At 44.8% G+C, this 27,482-nt stretch overlaps 1 protein-coding gene across 2 annotated transcripts in view; it reads right to left on the bottom strand.

Annotated features, from left to right (window-relative positions):
* LOC135539943 (sodium-coupled neutral amino acid transporter 3-like) overlaps window positions 1–27,359 on the bottom strand; it is a 53,947-nt gene extending 26,588 nt beyond the window's left edge. The window contains exons 1-8 of one of the 2 annotated variants that reach the window (XM_064966214.1): window positions 27,185–27,359; window positions 26,374–26,406; window positions 26,058–26,142; window positions 25,788–25,903; window positions 12,652–12,725; window positions 12,275–12,367; window positions 8,002–8,083; window positions 593–675 (exon numbers count right to left, since the gene is read on the bottom strand). In XM_064966214.1, coding sequence (XP_064822286.1) covers window positions 593–675; window positions 8,002–8,083; window positions 12,275–12,367; window positions 12,652–12,725; window positions 25,788–25,903; window positions 26,058–26,142; window positions 26,374–26,406; window positions 27,185–27,273 — 655 coding nt within the window. In that variant the 5' untranslated portion in view covers window positions 27,274–27,359. The remainder of the gene's footprint in view (window positions 1–592; window positions 676–8,001; window positions 8,084–12,274; window positions 12,368–12,651; window positions 12,726–25,787; window positions 25,904–26,057; window positions 26,143–26,373; window positions 26,407–27,184) is intronic. The other variant, XM_064966215.1, reaches the window with a different exon arrangement.
* Window positions 27,360–27,482: the final 123 nt, after the last annotated feature.

Genomic DNA, 27,482 nt, shown 5'->3' with positions numbered 1-27,482 from the left:
ACAGAGCGTATAGGAGAAAAACACAGAGACAACAGAGAGGGAGACACTCACTTGATGAAAGCTTTGTGGCCATTTCACTTTGTTAAACAAGAGAGCTCATTAAATGGAGCTGAAGCCAGGGTATTCTGCGCTGGGTATTTTTATATTTTCATGGGACTTCTGACAGTAACATTATCTCACATGACACGGCTATTTACTAAAGTCCATCCTAAAACAGTGGGGGACTGTTTGCCACAACACGAGAGAGAGAGAAAGGAGAGGGAGGAAGAGAGGGGGATTGGGAAAGAGTAGGTGGAAGAGAAGGGGAGGGGGTAGAGGAAAAATGAGACAGAGGAAGGTCACTGGTTCTAATCATTTCTTTCTCTGGAAGGGTTATTGGCAAACACAATGATGAAATGACTGTTCAAGCGGGATTTTTTTCCCTCTTGAAAACCTCATCAGAGTAGAAATCTGTCATTTTTCATGTGCAAGACAAAAAAACATTCGGAGAACCTTAACTTACAAAACATAACAAAACATTTAACGTATGATAGATTATTAAATAAGTATACTCTTATTAAGGTTTTAATTAAGACAGTTAACAGAAACTCACCTAGCTGCTTCATCAAAGCCAGAGGCAGGATGACACTGATGGACACCATGATGACCAGGTAGTTCCCATTCAGGTACCACTCACTGGAGAGAGAAATGGAGAAGAGAAAGGGGGAGGAGAGAAGGATGTATGACATTTATGTAACTCATTTATTACATCTTTAGTCCTTATTTGTAAGGGAAATGTTCAATGTCTCTGTTTTATTCAATGACAAGAGGAAAAACTCTTAACTGTAAAGCAAGACGCCAGGGATGATGAGGACCCATCATCCCATCAACTCATCATCATCCATCAACTCATCACCTCTTGACAGCCAGCAGTAGGACTGACTGACTTACCACCTGAGGAACTGGGAGTGTTCCCTCAATGACACACATCTACACGTCTTTCCAGATCCAGAACGCCGCAGCCCGTCTGGTGTTCAACCTTCCCAAGTTCTCTCACGTCACCCCGCTCCTCCGCTCTCTCCACTGGCTTCCAGTTGAAGCTCGCATCAATGACACACATCTACACGTCTTTCCAGATCCAGAACGCCGCAGCCCGTCTGGTGTTCAACCTTCCCAAGTTCTCTCACGTCACCCCGCTCCTCCGCTCTCTCCACTGGCTTCCAGTTGAAGCTCGCATCCGCTACAAGACCATGGTGCTTGCCTACGGAGCTGTGAGGGGAACGGCACCGCAGTACCTCCAGGCTCTGATCAGGCCCTACACCCAAGCAAGGGCACTGCGTTCATCCACCTCTGGCCTGCTCGCCTCCCTACCATTGAGGAAGTACAGTTCCCGCTCAGCCCAGTCAAAACTGTTCGCTGCTCTGGCCCCCCAATGGTGGAACAAACTCCCTCACGACGCCAGGACAGCGGAGTCAATCACCACCTTCCGGAGACTCCTGAAACCCCACCTCTTCAAGGAATACCTAGGATAAGATAAGTAATCCTTCTCACCACCCCCCCCCTTAATGATTTAGATGCACTATTGTAAAGTGGCTGTTCCACTGGATGTCAGAAGGTGAATTCACCAATTTGTAAGTCGCTCTGGATAAGAGCGTCTGCTAAATGACTTAAATGTAAATGTAAATTAAACATTTAACCCAGGTGGTGCTGGTATGAGAGGGGCAGCACTGTGTTAAAGCTCTTAATAAGCCTGCCTTGTACTCCTCGTTCTACAAAGATCCACAGCAAATGGAGCTCTACAAGCAATCAGTTTAAAGGCACACAGACAGCACACTCAACAACAGGCTCTGTCAAATCTGTCACACTTAAACATTACCATGCTCCACATTAACAAGAGAGTTTCTGAGAGGGAGAGAGAAAAAGGGAGAGTTTGCGTGCATACCTGAGTGTGTTTGAGACAGAGAAAGAGAAAGAGACAGCAAAACAAAGTGAGCTAGGCCAAGTGGGCTGCAGTGATATTCTTCCTCACCAGTCCTCTTTTCTTCCGCCTCCCTTAGGTCTCTAGTGACCACTGAACGGTCTGGAGGGTGAGAACATGGGGTCAAGGCTCCGCCTGAGGCTGCAGGGTCTGGGAAGTAACTAGGGTGGGGACACACCATGTCCTAAGCGTACTGGGACAGACCACTCATATAGTCTACGACAAGGTGTAGGTGCATAGCAACTGTGATAAACACGTGAAATAAGCCAATGTATGATATATTGAGTCCACTGCATTACTAATATCACAAACTATTTTTTTTTTGTCTTTGACTCTGCATTGTTGGAAATGAACCCATAAGTAAGCATTTCACTGTCAGACCCCATTCAGACCCCTTCACCTTTTACATATTTTATTACGTTAAAGCCTTATTCTAAAATCGATTAAATAACTTTTTTTCCTCATCAATCTACACACAATACACTATAATGACAAAGCGACAACAGGTTTTTAGAAATGTTAGCAAATGTATTAAAAACAAAACCAGAAATACCTTATTTTCATAAGTATTTAGACCATTTGTTATGAGACTCTAAATTGAATTCAGGTTCATCCTGTTTCCATTGATGATTCTACAACTTGATTGGAGTCCACCTGTGGTAAATTCAATTGATTGGACGTGATTTGGAAAGGCACACACGTGTCTTTATAAGGTCCCACAGTAGACAGTGCATGTCAGAACAAAAACCAAACCATGAGGTTGAAGGAATGGTCCATAGAGCTCCAAAAAAGGATAGTGTTGAGGCACAGATCTGGGGAAGGGTACCAAAACATTTATGCAACATTGAAGATCCCCAAGAACACAGTGGCCTTCGTCATTCTGAAACGCCCGGCCAAACTGAGCAATCGGGGAAGAAGGGCCTTGGTCAGGGAGGTGATCAAGAACCTGATGGTCACTCTGACAGAGCTCCAGAGTTCCTCTGTGGAGATGGGAGAACATTCCAGACGGACAACCATCTCTGGTAGAGTGACCAGACAGAAGCCACTCCTCAGTAAAAGGCACATGACAACCCGCTTGGAGATTGCCAAAGGACTGAGGACTGCAAAGGACTAAAGGACTGTCAGAGAGTGAGAGAAAATATTCTCTGGTCTGATGAAACCAAGATTGAACTCTTTGGCCTGAATGCCCAGCGTCACGACTGGAGGAAACCAGGGACCTCTCATCACCTGGCCAATACCATCCCTATGTTAAATCATGGTGGTGGCAGTATCATGCTGTGGGGATGTTTTCCAGCGGCAGGGACTGGAAGACTAGTCAGGATCGAGGGAAAGATGAACAGAGAAAAGTAAAGAGAGATCCTTGATGAAATCCTGCTCCAGAGCACTCCAGAGTCCAGGCTTGAACCCGATCGAACCCGATCGAGACCTGAAAATAGCTGTGCAGTGACGCACCCCATCCAAACTGACAGAGCTTGAGAGAAGCTGCAGAGAAGAATGGGAGAAACTCCCCAAATACAGGTGTATCAAGCTTGTAGCATCATACCTAAGACTCAAGGCTGTAATCGCTGCCAAAGATGCTTCAACAAAGTACTGAGTGAAGGGTCTGAATAGTTATGTAAATGTGATATTTTAGTTTTGTTTTTAAAATACATTTGCAAAAATCTCTAAAAAACCTGTTATTGTCATTATGGGGTATTGTGTGTAGATTGATGAGGGAAAAAACATTTGAATCCATTTTAGAATAAGGCTGTAAAGTAACAAAATGTGGAACAAGTCAAGGGGTCTGAGGAATTTAGATTTTTGGAGGTTCAATTTATGTGTTCTCTATGACAGAGAAATACAGCATCTGTATTCTAGAGTTGTAACCTGTGAGAGTTGTCCATTTATTGTTTCTTCAGTGTGCCCACTAGAGCTGCCCCACCTACACCCCAGCCAACCATCTGGCCCTGTGACACAGTCACACATCATCATAGAGAGCGGCTGACCTTCCGAACCACAGAGGACACAACACACACTCACGCATGCGCAAACACACCACACAGATTCAGACACAAATATCAACAACAACATACTCACACAAACAAACCCTCAATCCACAAATCAACACTCCAGACAAACAGCAGATATCTGATAGCCTGGCTGTTAATACACACATGCACACACACACACACATACGAAACCACCCCTTGGGTGGTGATTTATCTATGGAGCGTTCTCTGGACAACTCACACTATGTCGTTCAGACAGAGAAGATAAGATGTTCTGTGTAGCTTTAAAACACCTCCTGGACATCATTCAGTTCAGTCGGCATCATAAACACACTGACAGCTGGCCTTAACAAGCCAGGCAGGCATCAAATACCAAACAGCAAAATGCTCCCCAGCCTCTTCCAGCGCAATATCCACTGTCTCTGTACTATCAGGCCACCTGCTCTAGTCTACATAGTGTTATCCTCTGGTTTACATTTCATCCGTGGCGCACGGCTCTGTAATGATGTGTGTCTGTATCAGCGTGGCCGCGCTGCCCTCTTCTCCCAGGGTCATTCTCACAAACAGCTGTTCTCAGGCCAGCTGCTTGGCATGGTGACACGAATGGCTGCAGGCCTCCCAGTGCCAGTTGGCACCACATAATTAGATTGGCTCAACATGAGAGGAGGTTTATTCTTCTTTGGTGGTTTAACACTGACTCAGGATCACTGGAAGAATTCACATGCTGTTGGTTCATATCTCCTTCTGCTGAACTTTAATGTCCTTCCATCCAACTGGATGAAAACACAGTTAGGCACCTCTCACTGCCTGCCGGATACATTCAGAACTGTTTCAAAACAGTGGCCTTCAAATCCACATTATATATACAAAAGTATGTGGAAACCCATTCAAATTAGCGGATTAGGCTATTGCAGCCACACCCATTGCTGACAGATGTATCAAATTTAGCACACAGCCATGCAATCTCCATAGACAAACATTGGCAGTAGAATGGCCTTACTAAAGAGCTCAGTGACTTTCAACGTGGCACCTTTCCAACAAGTCAGTTAGTCAAATTTCTGCCCTGCTAGAGCTGCCCTGGTCAACTTTAAGTGCTGTCATTGTGAAGTGGAAACGTCTAGGAACAACAATGGCTGAGCCGGGAAGTGGCATGCCACACAAGCTAACAGAACAGGACCACTGAGTGCTGAAGCGCGTAGCTCGTAAAAATCGTCTGTTCTGTCCACTCGCTACCAAGTTCCAGACTGTCTCTGGAAGCAACGTCAGCACAATAATTGTTCATCTGGAGCTTCATGAAATGGGTTTCCCTCTCCGAAACCCATGGAGCTGGGAGGAGCGGTGCACAGGGAGACCGGAGGGGGCTCCAGCTCGTGCACCATCTGTGACCGCAGAGGTCACACTGCCGGGTGGGGTCCTCTGGGAATCTAGGCAGCAGGCGGGGCGCTCTGGTGTCACCCCAGGTGAGCTGGTAAATCAGGATGTGGTGGACGAATGGTTCATGCGTGCGGAGGAGACATGGGAAGCTGCCCGTGTTCACCTTCAGCATGCTGCACCAGAAAGAGAACGCAGACCGTCACCTTTCTGGCTCTCGACCCTCCACCTGCCCCTCCACCTGCTGTGCCGGAAGCTGGGTCCGTAGTTTGTGGGGCCATTTAAAGTCCTGAGGAGAGTGAACGAGGTTTGTTATAGGTTAGAGCTTCCTCCAGATTACCGTATTAACCCCTCGTTCCATGTGTCTCTCCTCAGGCCGGTGGTGGCTGGCCCGCTCCAGGAGTCTGAGGTGCGGGAGGTTCCTCCGCCCCCTCTAGATATCGAGGGGGCCCCGGCATACTCCATTCACTCCATACTGGATTCGAGGCGTCGGGCGAGGGGCCTTCAGTATCTCATGGAGTGGAAGGGGTACGCTCTGGAGGAAAGGTGCCGGGTTCCGGTCGAGGACGCGTTGGACCCTTCAATGCTGCAGGAGTTCCACCGTCTTCGTCTGGATCGCCCTGCACCTCATCCTTCGGGTCTTCCCAGAGGCCGGTGTCGGCGAGCTGCTGGAGGGCGTCAAAGGGGGGGGGTACTGTCACAACTTCCGCCAAAGTCGGTCCCTCTCCTTGTTCGTGCGTCGTTCGGCGGTCGACATCACCGGTCTTCTAGCCATCGCCGATCCAAATCAAATCAAATCAAATTTTATTTGTCACATACACATGGTTAGCAGATGTTAATGCGAGTGTAGCGAAATGCTTGTGCTTCTAGTTCCGACAATGCAGTAATAACCAACAAGTAATCTAACTAACAATTCCAAAACTACTGTCTTATACACACAAGTGTGAGGGGATAAAGAATATGTACATAAAGATATGTGAATGAGTGATGGTACAGAGCAGCATAGGCAAGATACAGTAGATGGTATCGAGTACAGTATATACATATGAGATGAGTATGTAAACAAAGTGGCATAGTTAAAGTGGCTAGTGATACATGTATTACATAAAGATGCAGTAGATGATATAGAGTACAGTATATACGTATACATATGAGATGAATAATGTAGGGTATGTAAACATTATATTAGGTAGCATTGTTTAAAGTGGCTAGTGATATATTTTACATCATTTCCCATTATTAAAGTGGCTGGAGTTGAGTCAGTGTGTTGGCAGCAGTCACTCAATGTTAGTGGTTGCTGTTTAACAGTCTGATGGCCTTGAGATAGAAGCTGTTTTTCAGTCTCTCGGTCCCAGCTTTGATGCACCTGTACTGACCTCGCCTTCTGGATGATAGCGGGGTGAACAGGCAGTGGCTCGGGTGGTTGTTGTCCTTGTTAAATGCCGAGCTGTAGTCGATGAACAGCATTCTCACATAGGTATTCCTCTTGTCCAGATGGGTTAGGGCAGTGTGCAGTGTGGTTGAGATTGCGTCGTCTGTGGACCTATTTGGGCGGTAAGCAAATTGGAGTGGGTCTAGGGTGTCAGGTAGGGTGGAGGTGATATGGTCCTTGACTAGTCTCTCAAAGCACTTCATGATGACGGAAGTGAGTGCTACGGGGCGGTAGTCGTTTAGCTCAGTTACCTTAGCTTTCTTGGGAACAGGAACAATGGTGGCCCTCTTGAAGTATGTGGGAACAACTCGACCCCGCCCTGTGCACCTTTCATTTTCCAGTTGTTTTGTCTCGCCTTCCCATACACCTGGTTTCAATTCCATCATTACATGTTGTGTATTTAACCCTCTGTTCCCCCCATGTCCATGTCCATGTCCTTGTCCGGAATTGTTTATTGTTTATTGTAGTGCTGGTGCACGTTATGCTGTTCTATTTAAGGTGGTTTTGTGTGCCGTTGTAAATCAGTTTTTGCTCTCCTGCGCCTGACTTCTCTGCCGCCAGTACGCACCCCCTACATTTCCATGGCCGAGCAGCCACACACAAGCCTAAGATCACCATACGCAATTGAACTCCGGAGCAATGGAAATGCGTTCTCTGGAGTGATGAATCATGCTTCACCATCTGTCAGTCTGACGGACGAATCTGGGTTTTGCGGATGCCAGGAAAACTTTATCTTCCTGAATGCATAGCGCCAACTATATAGTTTGGTGGAGGAGGAATAATGGTTTTGGGCTGTTTTCATGGTTCAGGTCCGGTCTAGGCCTCTTTGTTCCAGTGAAGGGAAATCTTAACGCTACAGCATACAATGACATTCTAGACGATTCTGTGCTTCCAACTTTGTGGCAACAGTTTGGGGAAGGTCCTTTCCTGTTTCAGCATGACAATACCCCCGTGCACAAAACAAGATCCATACAGAAATGGTTTGTCGAGATCGGTGTGGAAGAACTTGACTGGCCTGCACAGAGCCCTGACCTCAACCTCATCGAAGACTTTCAGGATGAATTGGATCACCGACTGCATGCCAGGCCTAATCGCCCAACATCGGTGCCTGACCTCACTAACGCTCTTGTGGCTGAATGGAAGCAAGTCCCCGCAGCAATGTTCCAACATCTAGTGGAAAACCCTTGCTAATGGAGTGTATGTTACTTTTGAAATATGTGTTATAAGTAAATAACATGCAGTATGTTACTCACCCTGATGGATTGTCAACCCCCAGGAAGGCCTGGATGACCAGAGGGAACTCATACTTCACAATGTACAGGTAACTGGACATGGCTGTGGGAGGGACACACAAAGACACAGCTTTTAGTAATAGGATCACACACATACACTGTATACATACATGGACACGCACACACTCACACTTATACACACGCAGTATACACACACAGCATACATACATACAAGCATGCAGGCACGCGCACACACACACACACACACACACACACACACACACAGACACATACTCCAACCTTAGTTGGAGTCGCGATCTAGTTACCTATAACTCCAAAAATAGTTATGTTTTTATTTTATATTTATTAACTTATTTTTGGATGTCTAGCTCGCTAGCTAGTTCATGTTCAAGTATTGGCAGTGTTGTTTGGTCAACTTTTCGGCCTCTCTGTGAAGTAGGTTCTCTGTTCTCTCTTCTCTGTGAAGTAAAGTTTTGCAACTCTGAGTCTGAATTGTGCTGCTGTGTATTCAACTCTACCTGCCTGGAGCCTTATTCTGATCGCTGGTTTGTTGACTGTTCCATTCGTCCTCTGTACCATCTGCTGCTTCTGGATTATTAACTCTGGAATCTATTTTGGATTTCCCTCGCAATATCACTATTGAATCTCCTTCGGCCCGGTGCTCCCGCTTCCCCCTGCTTGCTCGCCAGCTAGCTATAGCTATGGCCTCTCCCCCTGAAGCACCTCTCTCCCTGGCTTTCACTTTATTAACTCAGCATCTACTCTTTTACCATTATATGAGCCCCGGGTGTCATTCTGCTAACTGGTTAGATGGTGTTATGTAATTCCTTTAGTTTACTTTAATGTGGCTCAATTCACTATTAAAGCTGTAAATTAGGCAGCTAAGTGTTGATAGCTACAAGTTGACTAATGCAGTGCTAAGAGTAGGCTGGTTTGTAACAGTAAAAGTATTTGCTTGTAGGTTGGCTGAAAATGTCATTGAAACCAGTAGTCATGAGTGCACACAATTTGGTTATACTCAAATTTATACATTTGAAGATATTACTGTCGGAGTTTACGTTATAGGCTGGCTGGCCGTGTCCTCTTTATGACATGTCTTCCCTCTGTGTGCCTTGTAGTTACCACGCATGACTGCATTTGTTAGTGGCAGAGACATGGTTGTTGAATTCATTCATTTTCAGTCCTGTGGACTACACCAAGTGAGTTCTTACTGTAGGTAAATGTTATTATTAAAATTAAACTGTTTATGACAATACTTGACATACAGTATATCATAAGGCCTTACTTTGACAGCCAAGTGTTGTTAGGAACGGTGTTAGGAACCTACTGGTTTACAGGCCACATCAGGCCTGCAAGTCACATTATGCTGGATGGCAAAATTATGTGGAATTCCTATTGGAATCCAACCACAGTAAGGACATCCAACAGATTAACATTTTATTCACCCGCAACCTGCATTCACAATGACTGTCAGGGTTAGGAGCATTGATAAAGGAGACTACCTAAACCATTTAAACTGGAACAACCATTTCAGTAACAGGAGCAATACATCTGACTATCTGATTGGATAAATTAAGAAAAATGTATGTAATCAATCAATGGACATGAAAAAAAGCAGATATTAAATCAGTAGAGCAGGGGCCTAGTGGCTAGAGCATTGGACTAGCAAACTAGTAAACTAGTAAACAAAAGGTAGCAAGATCGAATCCCAGAGCTGACAAGGTAGAAAATCTGCCGTTCTGCCCCTGAACAAGGCAGTTAACACACTGTTCCTAGGCCATCATTGAAAATAATAATTTATTCTTAACTGACTTGCCTAATTAAATAAAAGTTAAAAATAAAAAATGCTGGGAAATATGATGGGTCTAGTTTTGATGGGAATGTTGTACTTTCCACAGAGTAAAACTTACACAATCACAATCTCACACACAACACTGGTTATGAACACCAACAATGGGGCTCTTTTACACCACTGAGTGTTAATTTCACTCTTAGAGAGTTAATCAACACTAGAAATACTGAAAAATCAAGGCTTGGCAACAGTGGCCAATTTGCAGTGTGCCTGGTCTTGCCTGCATCCTCTCATACAGACTCATAATCCCCTCATCTTCCACATATACACATCAGGGAGAGAAAACAGAAGAATAGAGATACAGTATATAGGCACTAGGAAGAGAAAGGAGCAATGCTAATTGGCCATAGAGCCAGGCTGCTCTCAGGGTATCCATTGGCAAAGACATATCACAGTTTTCAACCCCAAAGGCGCAACATCAACCCCAAAGGCGCAACATCGCAATACTTCTGGGAAGCAGACTTGACAGACCAGACCGGGTTTGGGGTTTGACAAATCAATGAGAGAAGTGAAAAATTCATCCTGTTATTTTCTCTAATTGTAAAGACAAAACCGAGATGAAAGTGACAAACTGACACATTTTCATTTTTAATTTGACGGCATGCACATGCGCAGTTCAGAGCGACACGACCATTAGACCCGATGACGTGTTTCTGTGCAAGTACTATGCTGGCTGGCTGTGTGTGTGTGTGTGTGTGTGTGTGTGTGTGTGTGTGTGTGTGTGTGTGTGTGTGTGTGTGTGTGTGTGTGTGTGTGTGTGTGTGTGTGTGTGTGTGTGTGTGTACAGTTGAAGTCAGACGTTTACAAACACTTAGGTTGGAGTCATTAAAATTCATTTTTCAACCACTCCACAAAGTTCTTGTTAACAAACTAGTTTTGGCAAGTCGGTTAGGACATCTACTTTGTGCATGACACAAGTAATTTTTCCAATAATTGTTTACAGACAGATGATTTCACTTTAAATTCACTATATAACAATTCCAGTGGGTCAGAAGTTTGCATACACTAAGTTGACTGTGTCTTTAAACAGCTTGGAAAATTCCAGAAAACAATGTCATGGCTTTAGAAGCTTCTGATAGGCTAATTGACATCATCTGAGTCAATTGGAAGTGTACCTGTGGATGTATTTCAAGGCCTACCTTCAAACTCAGTACTTATTTGCTTGACATCATGGGAAAATCAAGATAAATCAGCTGAGAACAAAAAAAATTATAGACCTCCACAAGTCTGGTTCATACTTGGGAGCAATTTCCAAATGCCTGAAGGTACCACATTCATCTGTACAAACAATAGTACGCAAGTATAAACACCATGGAACCATACAGCCATCATACCGCTCAGGAAGGAGACGCATTCTGTCTCCTAGAGATGATGTACTTTGGTGTAAAAAGTGCAAATCAATCCCAGAACAACAGCAAAGGACCTTGTGAAGATACTGGAGGAAACAGGTACAAAAGTATCTATATCCACCGAAAAACGTGTCTTATATCGACATAACCTGAAAGGCCGCTCAGCAAGGAAGAAGCCAAACCAGCATAAAAAGCCAGACTTCGGTTTGCAACTGCACAAGGGGACAAAGATCATACTTTTTGGAGAAATGTCCTCTGGTCTGATGAAACAAAAATAGAACTGTTTGGCCATAATGACCATCGTTATGTTTGGAGGAAAAAGGGGGAGGCTTGCAAGCCCGAAGAACACTATCCCAACCATGAAGCACAGGGTGGCAGCATCATGTTGTGGGGGTGCTTTGCTGCAGGAGGGACTGGTGCACTCCACAAAATAGATGTCATCATGAGGATGGAAAATTAAGCAACATCTCAAGACGTCAGTCAGGAAGTTAAAGCTTGGTCGCAAATGGGTCTTCCAAATGGACAATGACTCCAAGCATACTTCCAAAGTTGTGGCAAAATGGCTTAAGGACAACAAAGTCAAGGTATTGGAGTGGCCATCACAAAGCCCTGGCCTTAATCCCATAGAAAATGTGTGGGCAGAACTGAAAAAGCATGTGCGAGCAAGGAGGCCTACAAACCTGACTCAGTTAAACCAGCTCTGTCAGGAGGAATGGGCCAATATTCACCCAACTTATTGTGGGAAGCTTGTGGAAGGCTACCCGAAACGTTTGACCCAAGTTAAACAATTTAAAGGCAATGCTACCAAATACTAATTGAGTGTATGTAAACTTCTGACCCCCTGGGAATGTAATGAAAGAAAAAAATGCTGAAATAAATAATTCTCTCTACTATTATTCTGACATTTCTCATTCTTAAAATAAAGTGGTGATCCTAACTGACCTAAAACAGGGAATTGTTGCTAGGATTAAATGTCAGGAATTGTGAAAAACTGAGTTTCAATGTCTTTGGCTAAGGTGTATGTAAACTTCCAACTTCAACTGTCTGTATGTGTGTGTGTCTGAGCCCTTACCTCCGATGTTTTGCAGTGTGATGGCGATGCCGGCGGCCATCTTGCCTGGCGTTCCAAATGCCCTTTGGCCCAGCTGCTCATACGCCCGGATACCTAAGTCACAGTCACCAAGCACATTAACATAGAGTACTGTACTGCCGTATAGAGCATGCAGAAAAGCCATGCTATTAAAGCATTGTAGAATGTAGGGCACTCGAGAGGGGGCTTTGAATTCAAAGTGATTAGTGTAATTAAAAACATGCTAAAGAGAAGAGGCAACCTGTAAGGCTGTGGGATTTTATCATGACATTAGTCTTCCTGACATGGCCTGCAGGGGTTGACTGTATGCTCTGTATGGTCTCTAATAATGTTTTGCTCATGGTCTGAAGATTACATACCCACAATGCCAGAGGACTTGAGTAGCAAGTGGATGGAGTAAGATGAGAGGACAGCCACTACCGTCAGGAGCACCCTGCAGAGGAGAGAGGAGAGAGCATCATCATCGCCATCTTCATCATCAACACCATCATTGTCATAATAATCATCATTATCTTCATCATCATCATCCACATCCTTATTGAACTTGATGACCAGCCTGCAGTACGTTCTGGTGCAGTATGACAGTAACAGCTGTCTAATCCATGGCAATATAGATGACATTCCTCCATGTAAACCATTGATTCAGCTGGATGTACAGCTGGGTGTTGGGTTATGGGGTCTTGGGTTATGGAGGGCATTCATAATAAGCAACCGACTGACTTAGGTTCACCCAGGGTTAGCCTCATACAGAGCTTCAGCCTAACAAAGCATTATCTACAAATATCTCCCCCATTCCCCCACCACTAGAAATAACCACAAGGACATTAAGGGCGCTATTTAAAGGGGAAAATATTTACAAGATAATGTTGACATTGGCGAGCTGAAGAGAAACCACAGAGTTAACAAAAAGTACAATATTCTCTGTTCCAAGATCTCCCAAAATACTGCTCCAGACCCCAGCGGCCAACATCTGGTCAAACAGACCAATCTGGACGGACGGAACACAGAAATCTGATCTTTCTGTTCACTTCCCAGAGCATCTCCTCCTCCAAATTGTTTACTCTCTATCGAATTTCTCTCGAATTGTTACTCTTGGCAACTGGAGTTGAGCTTGCTTCGGAGTGGCCAAGCACGTCTTTCACCTCGACATCAACTCTGCGCCGTTTCACATGGTTCTGTGTCTGGGGCGTGGTGGTGTAAGAATGCAGTACAGGCTGATTTGTGGTGGAGGAGAAGTCACCCGGTGCAGTGGTGGGAACAGTGGGACCGACAGGCAGGCAAGCAGATAGACAGTTAGGCAGGAAGGCAGACAGACAGACAGACGGACGGACGGACGGACGGACGGGCGGACAGACAGGCAGGCAGGCAGACAGGCAGACAGACAGACAGACAGACGCTCTGTGTGCTGTTCAGCTCAACTCAACTCTCCCCCACTGCATTCCTGGAAGGGCCAGTGCCAGAGCCCATGCCAGCGCTCGGCTGAGACTTCTGTGTGTTCCAACTATGATCTGAAATGTTAGACCACTACTACGGGTCCAGAAAGCGCCAATGCAAGTTGTGGTATAGCTCTGGCATGTGATGTGTCTGACTGTGGGTGGCGAGGTAGCTCTGCAATGCCACCTTATTAATGATATAGCTCTCATGATGAGGTACTACTGCCATGTGTCCTAACCTTACCCCTGTCCTCACTGTAAAACATTCAGTTAATGTATACTCAGCTAGCACGTAATGTTCTGAGAACCATATGTTTCTTAGAGCTTGGTGAGAGCGTGGTTGTCTTATGGTTATTTTGCATGCAACCTTCCCACAACATTCTGGGAATGATGTGGGATAGTTGCTTGGCTTTGGAACATTCTCAGCACATTTAAGGAACTTGACAAAATAGTTCTCCGGTGGGAAATTCAATACTTCAGCATAACGTTTCCTACAGGTTTCTTCATGGTTCTTTTTAAAGTAACGTTCTGAAATTGTTCACAGAACGTTAAGAAACAACGTACTTCTGTGGGAACGTCAATGCATCAGCGTAACATTTCCTACAGGTTTCCTCATGATTCTATTTAAGGTCATGTTCTCAGAACGTTCAGAGGACATTAAGAAACAATGTTGTGCTGCAGGAATTTCACTACTTCAGCATAATGTTTTCTGCAAGTTTCTTCATGGTTTTATTTATGAAAACTTTCCATTAAAAAACACAAGAAAACAGTAACGTTCAAAGAGTATAAAAACACTACTGTCTCCGGCTCACCATGCCGGTTTAAGGTTTAATTAGCAAAGGTCATCAAAATTGTTAAAAGGTTGAAAAAATATATATTTTAAATGTAATATATATATTTTGTGTTAAAATAAAGAAAAGTATAGGGCCTCTCGAGTTGCGCAGCGGTCTAAGGCACTCCATCGCAGTGATTGAGGCGTCCCTACAGACCCGGGTTTGATCCCAATTTGCGTTGCGACCAGGAGACACATGAGGCGGCACACAATTGGCCCAGCATCATCCTGGTTAGGGGAGGGTGTGGCCGGCCGGGATGTCCTTCTTCCATCGCACTGTAGCGACTCCTTGTGCCAGGCCAAGAGTATGCACACTAACTTCCGGGTTAAGCGAGCAGTGTGTCAAGAAGCAGTGCGGCTTGGCAGGGTCGTGTTTTGGAGGACGCATGGCTCTCGACATTCGCCTCTCCCGAGTCCATAAAACAGGTGCCTGATTTGCATAAATACATGTGCTGTATTTGCATATATGAATAAATTAACGTAAATGGGAGGAGCAGGGCTGCAACCACCAAACACTTGCTCTACCTGCACTCACCTGCGTTGTATAGAATCCCTAATGAATTACTGTTGTTATCACAGTCTCTTGCATAATTCAACAAGTGTGTCAATAGCAGGATACCCGTGAATAAAAAATCTACATGCTTGGCTATAGACTACACCTATCTATACATACGTTACAGTGTTTGCGAGATCAGACATACTATCACTATAATCTGAGTGTAGATTTTTGGAACTGGCTTTCATTTCAGCGCATCTAATTTGTAAACTGTATTAAATTAGTACTTTTTTAAATTCCACAAAAAATGAACACACATCAAAATTAAGAAGTCTTTTTTCTCTTTATTGCGATGTAAGTGTCAAGACGGTACGTTAAATCCCTGATGAAGCTTTAGCGTTCTTATAGACTCAACGAAGAGCCAATGTATAAAATCAAATGTTATTTGTCATGTAGAGAACAGGTGAAGACTGACAGTGAAAAGCTTACTTATGGGCCCTTCCCAACAATGTAGAAAGAAAATATAGAAATTAGAGAAAGGTAATATCACATAATAATTCAATTAATGATAAATACACAATGAGGTAGACATGTACATATAACTAGGAATAAAGGGACTCGGCAATAGGATAGATAAACAGTAGCTGCAGCATATGTGATGAGTCAAGAAAGTTTGTGCAAAAAGGGTCAGTGCAAATAGTCTGGGTAGCTATTTGGTTTCTGTGCCTTCGGAAAGTATTTACACCCCTTGACATTTTACACAATGTGTTGTGTTACAAAGTGGGAATAAACATTTTTTTTTGTTTTGTCCACGATCTAAGTGAAAGTGAAAGAAAAATTCTAACATTAGTAAATAAATAAATAAAACTCTAATATATCTTGATTTGATAATATTCAACCCCCTGAGTCAATCGATACATGCTGGAACCACCTTTGGCAGCGATTACAGTGAGCCTCTAAGAGCTTTCCACACCTGGATTGTGCAACATTTGCCCATTATTCTTTTCAAAATTCTTCAAGCTCTGCCAAATGTTGATCATTGCTAGACAGCCTTTCAAGTCTTGCCATAGATTTTCAAGCAGATTTACATCAAAACTGTAACCCGGCCACTTAGGAACATTCACTGTTTTCTTAGTAAGCAACTCCAGTGTAGATTTGGACTTGTGTTTTAGGTTATTGTCCTGATGAAAGGTGAATTCATCTCCCAGTGTTGAGTGGAAAGCAGACTTAACCAGGTTTTCCACCAGGATTTTGCCTGTGTTTAGCTCCATCTGCTGTCTCAGCCACTGCCTGTCACCAAGGGAGTACCCCAAGGCTCAATCCTAGGCCCCACGCTCTCAACTTACATCAACAACATATCTCAAGCCGTAAGAAGCTCTCTCATTCATTTATATGCAGATGATATGCAGACTTATAGTCAGCTGGCCCCTTCCCGGATTTTGTGTTAAACACTCTCCAAAAAGCTTTCTTAGTGTCCAATAAGCTTTGTCTGCCCTTAACCTTGTTCTGAACACCTCCAAAAAAAGGGCATGGGGTTTGGTAAGAAGAATTCCCCACTCCCCACTGGTGTGATTACTACCTCTGAGGGTTTAGAGCTTGAGGTAGTAAACTCATACAAGTACTTGGGAGTATAGCTAGATGGTACACTGTCCTTCTCTCAGCACATATCAAAGCTGCATGCTAAGGTTCAATCTAGACTTGATTTCCTCTATCGTAATTGCTCCTCTTTTACCCCAGCTGCCAAATTAACCCTGATTCAGATGAACATCCTAGCCATGCTAGACTACGGAGAAGTAATTTATAGATCGGCTGTAATGATGTATTGTCGTCTCTACCTTCTTGCTCTTGTCTGTACCCAATAATGTTTGTACCATGTTTTGTGTTGCTACCATGTTGTGCTGCTGCCATGTTGTGTCGCTACCATGTTCTAGTCATGTTGTGTTGCTACCATGCTATATTGTTGTCACACGTCTCTCTTTATGTAGTGTTGTGGTGTCTCTCTTGTTGTGATGTGTGTTTTGTCCTATATTTTTTTATATATATTTTTAAAATCCCAGCCCCCGTACCTACAGGAGGCCTTTTGCCTTTTGGTAGGCTGTCATTTTAAATACTTGCCTATTTAAATAAAGGTTTAATAAAGTAAAACAATTCTGTTTCTTTGTTATCCCAAAAAACACCCCAGTTCGACGATTACAAAGCATACCCATAACATGATGCAGCTATGCTTGAAAATATGAGTGGTACTCAGTAATGTGTTGTATTGGATTTGCCCCAAACATAACATCTTTGTATTCAGGATATCAAGTTAATTGCTTTGCCACATTTTTTGCAGTATGACTTTTGTGCCTTGTTGCAAACAGGATGCATGTTTTGGAATATTTTGATTCTGTACAGGCTTCCTTCTTTTCACTCTGTCAATTAGGTTAGTATTGCGGAGTAACTACAATGTTGTTGATCCATCCTCAGTTTTCTCCTATCACAGCCATTAAACACTGTAACAGTTTTAAAGTCGTTTTTGATACACCATCCAAAGAATATTTAATAACTTCACCATGCTCAAAGGGATATTCCATGTCTGCTTTTACATTCTTTACCCATCTACCAACAGTCTTTCTTTGTGAGGCATAGGAAAATCTCCTTGGTCTTTGTGATTGAATCTGTGTTTGAAATCCACTGCTATACCGAGAGACCTTACAGATAATTGTATGTGTGGGGTACAGAGATGAGGTAGTCATTAAAAAATTATGTCAAACACTATTACTGCACACAGAGTAAGTCCATGCAACTTATTATGTGACTTATTAAGCACATTTTTACTCCTGAACTTATTTAGGCTTGCTGTAAAAAAGGGGTTGAATACTTACTGACTAAAGACATTTCAGCTTTTCATTTTTATGAATTTGTAAAAATGTTGAAAAACATAATTCCACTTTGCAATTACGGGGTTTTATGTGTAGGCCTGTGACCAAAAATGTTCTTTATCAATTTTAAATTTAGCCTGTAACAATACAAAATCTGGAAAACATCAAGGGGGTGTGAAAACTTTCTGAATGCACTGTAACTGTTTAACTAAATATTTAGCAGTCTTATGGCTTGAGGGTAGAAGCTGTTCAAGGGTTCCGTTTGTTCCAGATTCGTGCATCGGTACCACTTGCCATGCGGTAGCACAGTGAACAGCCTATGGCTTGTCTTTCACAATTCTGTATATTTGTATCTCATTGAGCACATTTCAGCCATTACCGGGGTGTTTGAAAGGTCATCACAAACATTTACGTGGTCGTAACATTAATGGGATAAAACAACCGGCTCAAGCAAAAGGATGAAAGAGTCACGGGAGTAAAATTAAATCAATCCAGCCAGACATATTTAAGTGACAAGTGGATTTTGCACACCTCAAACACAGGAAATAGATGGCTGAAAAAGACAGATCCTCAGGTCGGTGGGGCATGCGCATTGCTGGTTTAATGGGGTTTGAAATGTGAATGGGATGTGATTGGGGTGAAAATAAGGGCCAGTGCACAGCCACCTCCCTCCATACAGCCACTGAACACCCTCTTTGTTCAGCTAAAGCTCACATGACACAACAGTCAGGCCCAGAGGTGTTACACACAGTCAGTAGCCCTCTGCCTGCCTCTGCTCCAGACCCTTTCCTTTGAGGAAACACACAATCCAGCTAGCACATAACATTCTGAGAACCATATGTTTCTTAGAGCTTGGTAAGAGCGTGGTTGTCTTATGGATATTTTGCATACAACCTTCCCACAACTTTCTGGGAATGGTGCAGGATAGTTGCTTGGCTTTGAAACATTCACAGCTCATTTAAGGATCTTCTGAATTTGTTCTTGGTATTGCATTGCTTTAACAGAACATTTCCTAAAAGTTCAAACACGGTTACATTTAATATCAATTTTGTTAATGTTCTGCGAGCGTTCTCCAACTGGTTTGACATTAGGAATCAAATAGTTCAGAGAACATTAAGAAACAACATTCTTCTGTGGGAATTTCAGCATAATGTTTCCTACATGTTTCCTCATGGTTCAAATTAAAGTCATTTTCTCAAATTGTTCCGAGATCATTCAGAAAACGTTCCATAAAAACCACAAGACACCTTCAACAACGTTCAGAGAACAATCTAAGAATGTTATTTAAAAACATATACATTCCGTTCTCAGCATCATCAAACCTCTCTCTAAGTGTGTTCAGGTGTGTTGGCCGTGCCCACTAATTGGCCACACATGATCTTAATAAGTGCTTGCTTCCTTTGAAATGGGGTCTTGTGAATAGATGAAAATGAACAGCTTTTTATGCGTAAAAAATATTGCATGCTAGCTCCATCCTGGTAGCGCAGTGGCCTAATTCCATGGATAAAGAACAGAACATTATAGGTTTGAATATCACTGATGCTGTGTCACAATAAAAAATAAATGTGTTTTGCATGATTAATGACTAAGGAAATGAATGTCCATGTGTCCTGTTTGTGCTTGGAGTAATAAAAAAAGCTAGCAAAATAAGCTAGCAGTGTTATTTGGTATTTATTAGGGTCCCCATTAGCCGCTGCACATCTACTCTTCCTGGGGTCCAAATACTGAAAGTCTTATTGAAACATTCAGAGAAGGTTTTAAGGAAGTTATTCAAAAACCTTTTAAATAACTTATATTTTCCATTCTCAGAGTGTTAATATAACCTCCCAGCAAAACTTTAAGGAACCAGAGTAAAACATTCTCAGAACCTCACTGCAACCTAAAAATAAATGTTCCCAGAACATGCAAATGTTCACTTCTGTTCTCAGAATGTTTAAAAAACGTTCCGTATTACCAGTCAGGAAACGTATGGCTTTGTTCCCACACCAATGTGAAACCAAAAACACATGTTCCAACAACTTCCAAGGAACCAAATGTGCTAGCTGGGTAATCTGCTGACAGCAATCCTACCAGTCAGTCACTGGTCACGATGGAGGCTATAGGCTACAGGTCCCAGGGCCCACCTGGACCTACACTCATACACAGGCAAGAATGGTGTCAGATGTGTGGTCTGATGCACCATGCCTTAGAGCAGACTGCAAGCCATACCAATAGTGGATGACTAGAATGATTATCAGTGCTCTATGACTCCAATGTACAGAGTAGGTTTTAGGTGAGGTCAAAGGAAAGGGTAAGAGATAACACTGGAGGGATGAGATGCCACTGTATTGTTGTGATGTTAGTTGGGTGTGTTGTTGAGTTTTCCCATTGATTCAGACTGACATGGTACTCTGGCAGAAAAAAATACAAAGAGGAGGAGAAGGGGCGTCCTGGGTGGCACAGTGGTCTAAGGCACTGCGTCGCAGTGCTAGCTGTGCCACCAGAGACTCTGGCTTCGAGCCCAGGCTCTGTCGCAGCAGGCCGCGACCGGGAGGTCCGGGTTAGGGAGGGTTTGGCCGGTAGGGATATCCTTGTCTCATCACGCACTAGCGACTCCTGTGGCAGGCCGGGCACAGTGCGCGCTGACCAGGTCGCTAGGTGTACGGTGTTTCCTCCGACACATTGATGCGGCTGGCTTCCGGGTTGGATGCACACTGTGTTAAGAAGCAGTGCAGCTTGATTGGGTTGTGTTTCGAAGGACGCATGGCTCTCGACCTTCGTCTCTCCCGAGCCCATATGGGAGTTGTAGCGATGAGACAAGACAGTAACTACTAACAATTGGATACCACGAAATTTGGGAGAAGAAAATAATAAAAATAAAAAGAGAGGAGAGGAGAGGAGAGGAGAGGAGAGGAGAGGAGAGGAGAGGAGAGGAGAGGACTTGTACTCTGGAGGCTTGAGCACAGCACATAGTGGTCAACTGAAAAGCTGCTTTACTGGCTGTCCCCCTCCCCCTATATGTTTCTTTCCCTCTTTCTCTATCTGGGATATTAGTCGACTCAACATGGCTGCTGGAGAGCATAATTATTTGAGGCATGTGGATTTATGTGATTTATAGTAGATACATAAATACATACATGTACTGTACTATGTTTCACACATGGCTCTATTACTTTCCACATGAACAGTGAGTGAGACATGCTTAGTTTTATGTTGCACAGGAGCAGATGAGCTGTATACAGCAAGCCAGGTGGCCGAGACAGACAGACAGACAGACAGACAGACAGACAGACAGACAGACAGACAGACAGACAGACAGGCAGGCAGGCAGGCAGGCAGGCAGGCAGGCAGGCAGGCAGGCAGGCAGGCAGGCAGGCAGGCAGGCAGGCAGGCAGGCAGACAGACAGACAGACAGATAGTGTCGTGAGACAGTGCAGTTTAATAACCCAGAGTTCAGCTGGTCCAGACCAGACAAACCACCTAGCTCAAAATTCTCACTGTGTAAAAAAAATCCTCTAGACATGACTCAAGGCATAATGCTTGGATACAGTCTATGAATAATATTTGTGTCTGTGATGGTTGTCTACAATAGTAACAACGCTTATTTAGTCACATTCGGTGAGAAATGCAGTTATGCTGCCAGTAAGACTGTCACGCCCTGACCATAGTAAGCTGTTTATTCTCTATGTTGGTTGGGGCGTGATAGTGACTAGGGTGGGTCATCTAGGTTTTTTGTATGTCTATGTTGGCCTGATATGGTTCCCAATCAGAGACAGCTGTTTATTGTTGTCTCTGATTGGGGATCATATTTAGGTAGCCATTTTCCCCATTGTTAGTTGTGGGATCTTGTCTACATTTAGTTGCCTGAGTGCACTCCAGTAGCTTCACGTTTCATTTGTGCTTGTTTGTTTTGTTTTGCTGAGTTTCGGTTTATTAAAAATATGTGGGACTCTACTCACGCTGCGCCTTGGTCTACTCACTACTTCCACCTGCCTCCATGGCAGTCTCCCCTCCCCTGCTATAATGTTGTCCCAAGTCCAGGATGTTCTCTCCCTAATCTCCTCTATCGACCAGGATGCCATTATCTCCCGGGCACGCTGCTTGGTCCGTTGTTGGTGGGATCTTCTGTCAAGCTCTTCAGTACGTAATGGAGCTTGACAGAAGATCCCACCAACAACGGACCAAGCAGCGTGCCCGGGAGATAATGGCATCCTGGTCGATAGAGGAGATTAGGGAGAGAACATCCTGGACTTGGGACAACATTATAGCAGGGGAGGGGAGACTGCCATGGAGGCAGGTGGAAGTAGTGAAGGAGGGACAGCGACGAATTCGGGGAGGTAGGCCACAGAAACCCCAATAATCTTTGGGGGGAGGGGCACATGGAGCAGTCGGCGGAGCAGAGGAGTGAACCAGAGCCAGTCTGGGAGAAGATGGAGAATTCGGAGGAGAGAGAAATGGGGGAGTAGTTGAGTTGGTGGAGGACGCACGGATTTAGAATAAAGGAAGGTGTTGTCAGTTTGGTGACACCTGAGTCGGCTCCCCGTACCCGTCTTGAAACGTGTGTTAAAGTTCTGGAACAATTGATGCCGGCTATACACACAAAGTCTCCAGTGTACCTTCACAACCCAGTGCGTCCTGTGCCAACTCCTCGCACTCTCCCTCAAGTGCGTGTCCCCAGTCAGGTCTGTCCTGTTCCTCTTAACCGCGTGTCATCAGCCCGGTGCCACCTGTACCGGTCCAACGCATCAGGCCTCCAGTGCGTCTCCACAGTCCAGTACGTCCTGTGCCTCCTTCCCGCACTCGCCCTGAGGTGCGTGTCATCAGCCCGGTGCCACCTGTACCGGTCCCACGCATCAGGTCTCTAGTGGGCCTCCACAGTCCAATACGTCCTCTGCCTCCTTCCCGTACTCGCCCTGAGGTGCATGTAATCAGCCCGGTGCCACCTATACCGGTCCCACGCATCAGGCCTCCAGTGTGTCTCCACAGTTCAGTACGTCCTCTGCCTCCTTCCCGTACTCGCCCTGAGGTGCATGTAATCAGCCCGGTGCCACCTATACCGGTCCCACGCATCAGGTCTCTAGTGGGCCTCCACAGTCCAGTACGTCCTGTGCCTCCTCCCCGCACTTGCCCTGAGGTGCGCGTCACCAGCCCGGTACCACCAGTGCCGGCACCACGCATCAGGCCTCCAGTGCGCCTCCACAGTCCAGAGCTTCCGGCGACAGTTCCCAGTCCAGAGCTTCCGGCGACAGTTCCCAGTCCAGAGCTTCCGGCGACGGTCCACGGTTTGAAACATCCAATGACGGTCCGCTGTCCGGAACCGCCAACGACGGTCTGCGGTCCGGAACCTCCTGAGACGGTCTGTGGTCCGGAACCTCCTGAGACGGTCTGCGGTCCGGAACCTCCAGCGACGGTCTGGAGCCAACAGCAGGGGTTCTCAGTCCGGAGCCAACAGCAGGGGTTCTCAGTCCGGAGCCAACAGCAGGGGTTCTCAGTCCGGAGCCAACAGCAGGGGTTCTCAGTCCGGAGCCAACAGCAGGGGTTCTCAGTGCAGAGCCTCCTGCGATGATCTATGTTCCGGTTCCTCCGGCGACGATCCACGGTCCGGTGCCTCCAGTGACGACACACGATCCGGTTCCTCCTGCAACGATTCCCGCACCAGAGCCACCATGGAGTAAGACATCGGATATGCGAGCGGAGTGGGTACTTCGTCCCGCACCGGAACCTCCCCAGATGGTAAATGCCCACTCGGACCCTCCCCTATTGAGTCAGGTTTTGCGGTCGGAGTCTGCAAAACTCTCTTCTCTTCCGAACAAGAGGGAGCATGTTTACTTCTAGTTTGGAAGATTTTGTTAGTCATCCTGCCTACAATTCCATCGACTTTAGACCCTGCTAGTAAACAGTCAATAGATTTGGCATTACTCCACACATCCCAAACATTGCTTTACCCTTTACCTCTAGGTAGAGCGCTATTGTATTGTAATCCTATCCAAGGTCGCTTGGTAAACAAATCCCCTGGGCTAGGAGAGTTTTCTAATAAAAGCAGCATTATGAGAGTTTACAGCACATACAGCTTTTCGTGGAACAAGACTTAGCAACCTAGATCCCATGGCTGCTGCCACCTTGTACCCTCGCTACTGGGGTGAGGAGGTTTGATGGTAAATAGAGGAAGACAAGGGAGTGTGGATGTTATGGTATGTCATTGATTTATGGGTGAGATTATCAACTGGAAACCAGAGATGGACAGTAGGGTCACGCAGAGACACGCAGCAACACTCATAATCAGCACAGAATATAATGGGCCAGGTTCGGTGCTAAACCCACAAACACATTACATAACCCCTACATAACCAATCTGACACCTGTGAAGCTAAACCCTCTGTGACTCGTCCTGACAGCAGACGCCACCACAGCCCAGATTATTCTTCCTAGCTGGCATGGCAGACTCCTGAGAATGCATTCATGTATATTCAGTATTCACATATTCAATCACAGCAAAAGATAGGACACGCAGATGCAAGCACATTGAGGTTATTTCCAGCATCCATCACTGTAATTGCATCGGTTTAACACAGCAGCACAACACTGCTATTGGCATAGTAATGAAGGCTCTCCACCCCGGCCCCATTACATTACCTTTCATTAGTCCACACATGTTTAGAAGCCCCTATTCATCTCAATGCACATGTATCACATGAAACACAAGGTGTTACGCACCTGCCAGTGTGTCACAGCTGTTGTTATGATACCTATTACACAGTAATGATGTATTTACTCTTTAGCTTTAATCTAGTGACTGTTCAATTAGTCCTGTCACATACAGTCTACCACCTGGTTAATTGCCTTTAAATAATTACAGGGCTATTTCTGTCCATGGAAGTGCTCAGTTTAGAGGGACTAAACGGAGTGTAATTGAATCAGAGGAACATCTGTGGCTACTGTGAGTGGGTTATGACTGGGTTATGCTCTGGGTTTACATCTGTGTACATGCACCTACTCATTGATCTTAGCATTCACCATATAGAACTGCAGAGATGGGAACCAGGTCACAATTGAGCAAGTCCTAAGCAAGTCCAAAGTCTTAACCTTCGAGTGTCGAGTCAATTCCCAAGTAATAAGTGGCAACTCTCAAGTCCCACGTTCCAAAGCTCAGGTCAAGTCACACGTCCTTAATTTTGTTTTCCATACTTTACGCCTACTAATACAGTATATAGGCCTACATAATACATTTCACAAATCATGAAATAAATGTTTTTTGAATCATCATTAATAATAGAAAAGCCATCCAAATTATGATATACCGTTAGTGGTGATAGTACAGCTACAGTTTGACTGACATTGTGAAATCTCCAATTAGAATAAAGTAGTATTGTTTATACCCAGCGCACAACATGGTCTGTGGTTGGCTAAAAATAAACATTTATGGAAACTCTTGCTCAGAGCACATATTTTTTAGCGAGAAGCGGTCAAAATATAGAACAATGCTCTATTTTCCCCCATGCCTTTCCGTATCTGGAGGCACAGGGCAGAACTGAATTTAACAGTTATTTACCATATAGCCCAATGTGACTCTCCGCTTTGAGCAACAGAATTGCCACGAATGTATGCTCATGGTGTAATGCAGAAATTAAAAGGAGAGGAAGGTGGTGCTGCTCGTTTGAGAGGGGAAAATCCAAGTCTCTCGAGTCTCTTGAGTGTTACAGCTCAAGTCCAAGTTAAGTCCAGAGTCATAGCTGCTCAAGTCGAAGGCGAGTGTCAAGTGTTTTTGCCAAGTCAAGTCTCAAGTCACGTGACTTGAATCCACATCTCTGTAGAACTGTATGTAAGCTACTGTATGTTCATTACAATCATGAACTCATTCATCCGCTTATCCATCCATCCATCCATGTTGGCTCACAGGAATAGGACGACCCCTGTGTTGGCCATGGCGTACGACAATCCCAGAATTCCACTTCCCATGATGGCGTTGCCCAAGTTGAATACTGACATTCCGAAAGAGGTCTTCCCCTCAAACTGATTCCATGGATAAAGACAAAGAGGAGAACAAGCTTGTTAGCACAATGCTTAAAACAATCAAACTTGCTTCACAGAAGGAGAGAATGAACACGCGTTACATATTCATCTGAAACATCCACTGGGGCCATAGCATCCTATTGGTTTGGCTTACGTCTGTGAAGCCTGTGGTCTTCTTGTCCTCCATGCTAGACAGGAACTCCTGGCTCTCTGCAAGGTTCGCCTCTGGATCCTCACTTCTGTGAGAATAAAGCACATTCATAAGCACATTAAACAACAAAAAATGTTATGCAACCTCAACTCAAGGACACACTCTCTGAGAGAACTGTGTAATCATAGAGGATAACATTCTACTGCTATAGGAGGCTGGGGCTGGATGGTACTGTTCTGTCCTTATCACAACTCGTGATTGTCATAAGTGAGACAAACAGTACACCGAAACATATCCCTTCCTTGTCAATGTTACATACCTGACATTTTGGACACTATTAGGAACAATTTCCCTAAAAAAGTAGCGTAGAGAGAGACGATCCATCATCCAATGAAAGCACAAAGAGGAAAAACAACATAAACACACCTTCAGTAATGCAGCCATGATGGAGAGAGTGACACAGTCTGTGTAAACTAATGCATTCAAGCACTAAAGAGGATATGAGGAGACACTGTACGTTGTATGTTAAACAGTTCATGTAATTTCCTGTGACTGAGGGGCAGGTCTGTTGCATGCTGATGGAGGTGACCTCATGATTAGTAGAGCAAAGGAATGCAGTCTCTGATGCTAGGCAGTACTAGGTACGCATGACACACATTTCCACACACATATCCGGAGTAGTTAACAAAGAGCCGTGTTGTTGTTGTGGGGTGTGTGAAGGGAGACATGTGACACTCTCAGAGGGTAGTACAGTAGGTCACACGCGCAGCCTGCCCACAGGACAAGGCAGCCAATCGCAGAGCTCACCTCAACACTCTGACAAAACAAAGCTCAGTGAGGGAGCACATCACACTCAGCACTAATAGTTTAATACTCAGCCAATGTAATATGTTGCCTAAATACCAGAGGGTCTACTTTTTTTGATGAAAAGGTTCCCCTTGTCTGCTATCTTGTATCTTAATCTTGTCCACCAGCCGAGTCTCTCTCTGTCGAACACCATATGCAGTAGCGAATAAGCCTGGGGATGAGGTTATCTTCTATCTATGTATACTCTACTTTTTCAAATGAAAAGCCTGTTTATACTTTCGTATGTTTGTAGTCTGCTATCATGTACCTGAGCGTAAACTTACTGCACTGTGGTGTCTCCTGGTGGTATTTTGGCTGCCGCTGTGGTTTCCTCCCCAGGCTCATGGCCTTTCCCATTGGGAATAGAGTTCATCTCTGCTGGCGCCGGTGCTGCCGCTGGTGCTGGAGCTGGTGTTGCTGCTGGTGCTGGAGCTGGTGCTGCTGCTGGTGCTGGTGCTGCTGCTGGTGCTGGAGATGGTGGAGCAGGTGCTGCTGCTGGTGCTGGAGATGGTTTATCAGGTCACTCATCTTTGTGCTGATGGATGTGTCACTGTCTTTGTGCTGATGGATGTGTGTGTGTGT

The sequence above is a fragment of the Oncorhynchus masou genome, chromosome 5 (genome assembly GCF_036934945.1).
Source record: "Oncorhynchus masou masou isolate Uvic2021 chromosome 5, UVic_Omas_1.1, whole genome shotgun sequence".
Lineage (NCBI taxonomy): Eukaryota > Metazoa > Chordata > Actinopteri > Salmoniformes > Salmonidae > Oncorhynchus > Oncorhynchus masou.
This window is presented reverse-complemented; position numbering and strand designations above follow the sequence as displayed.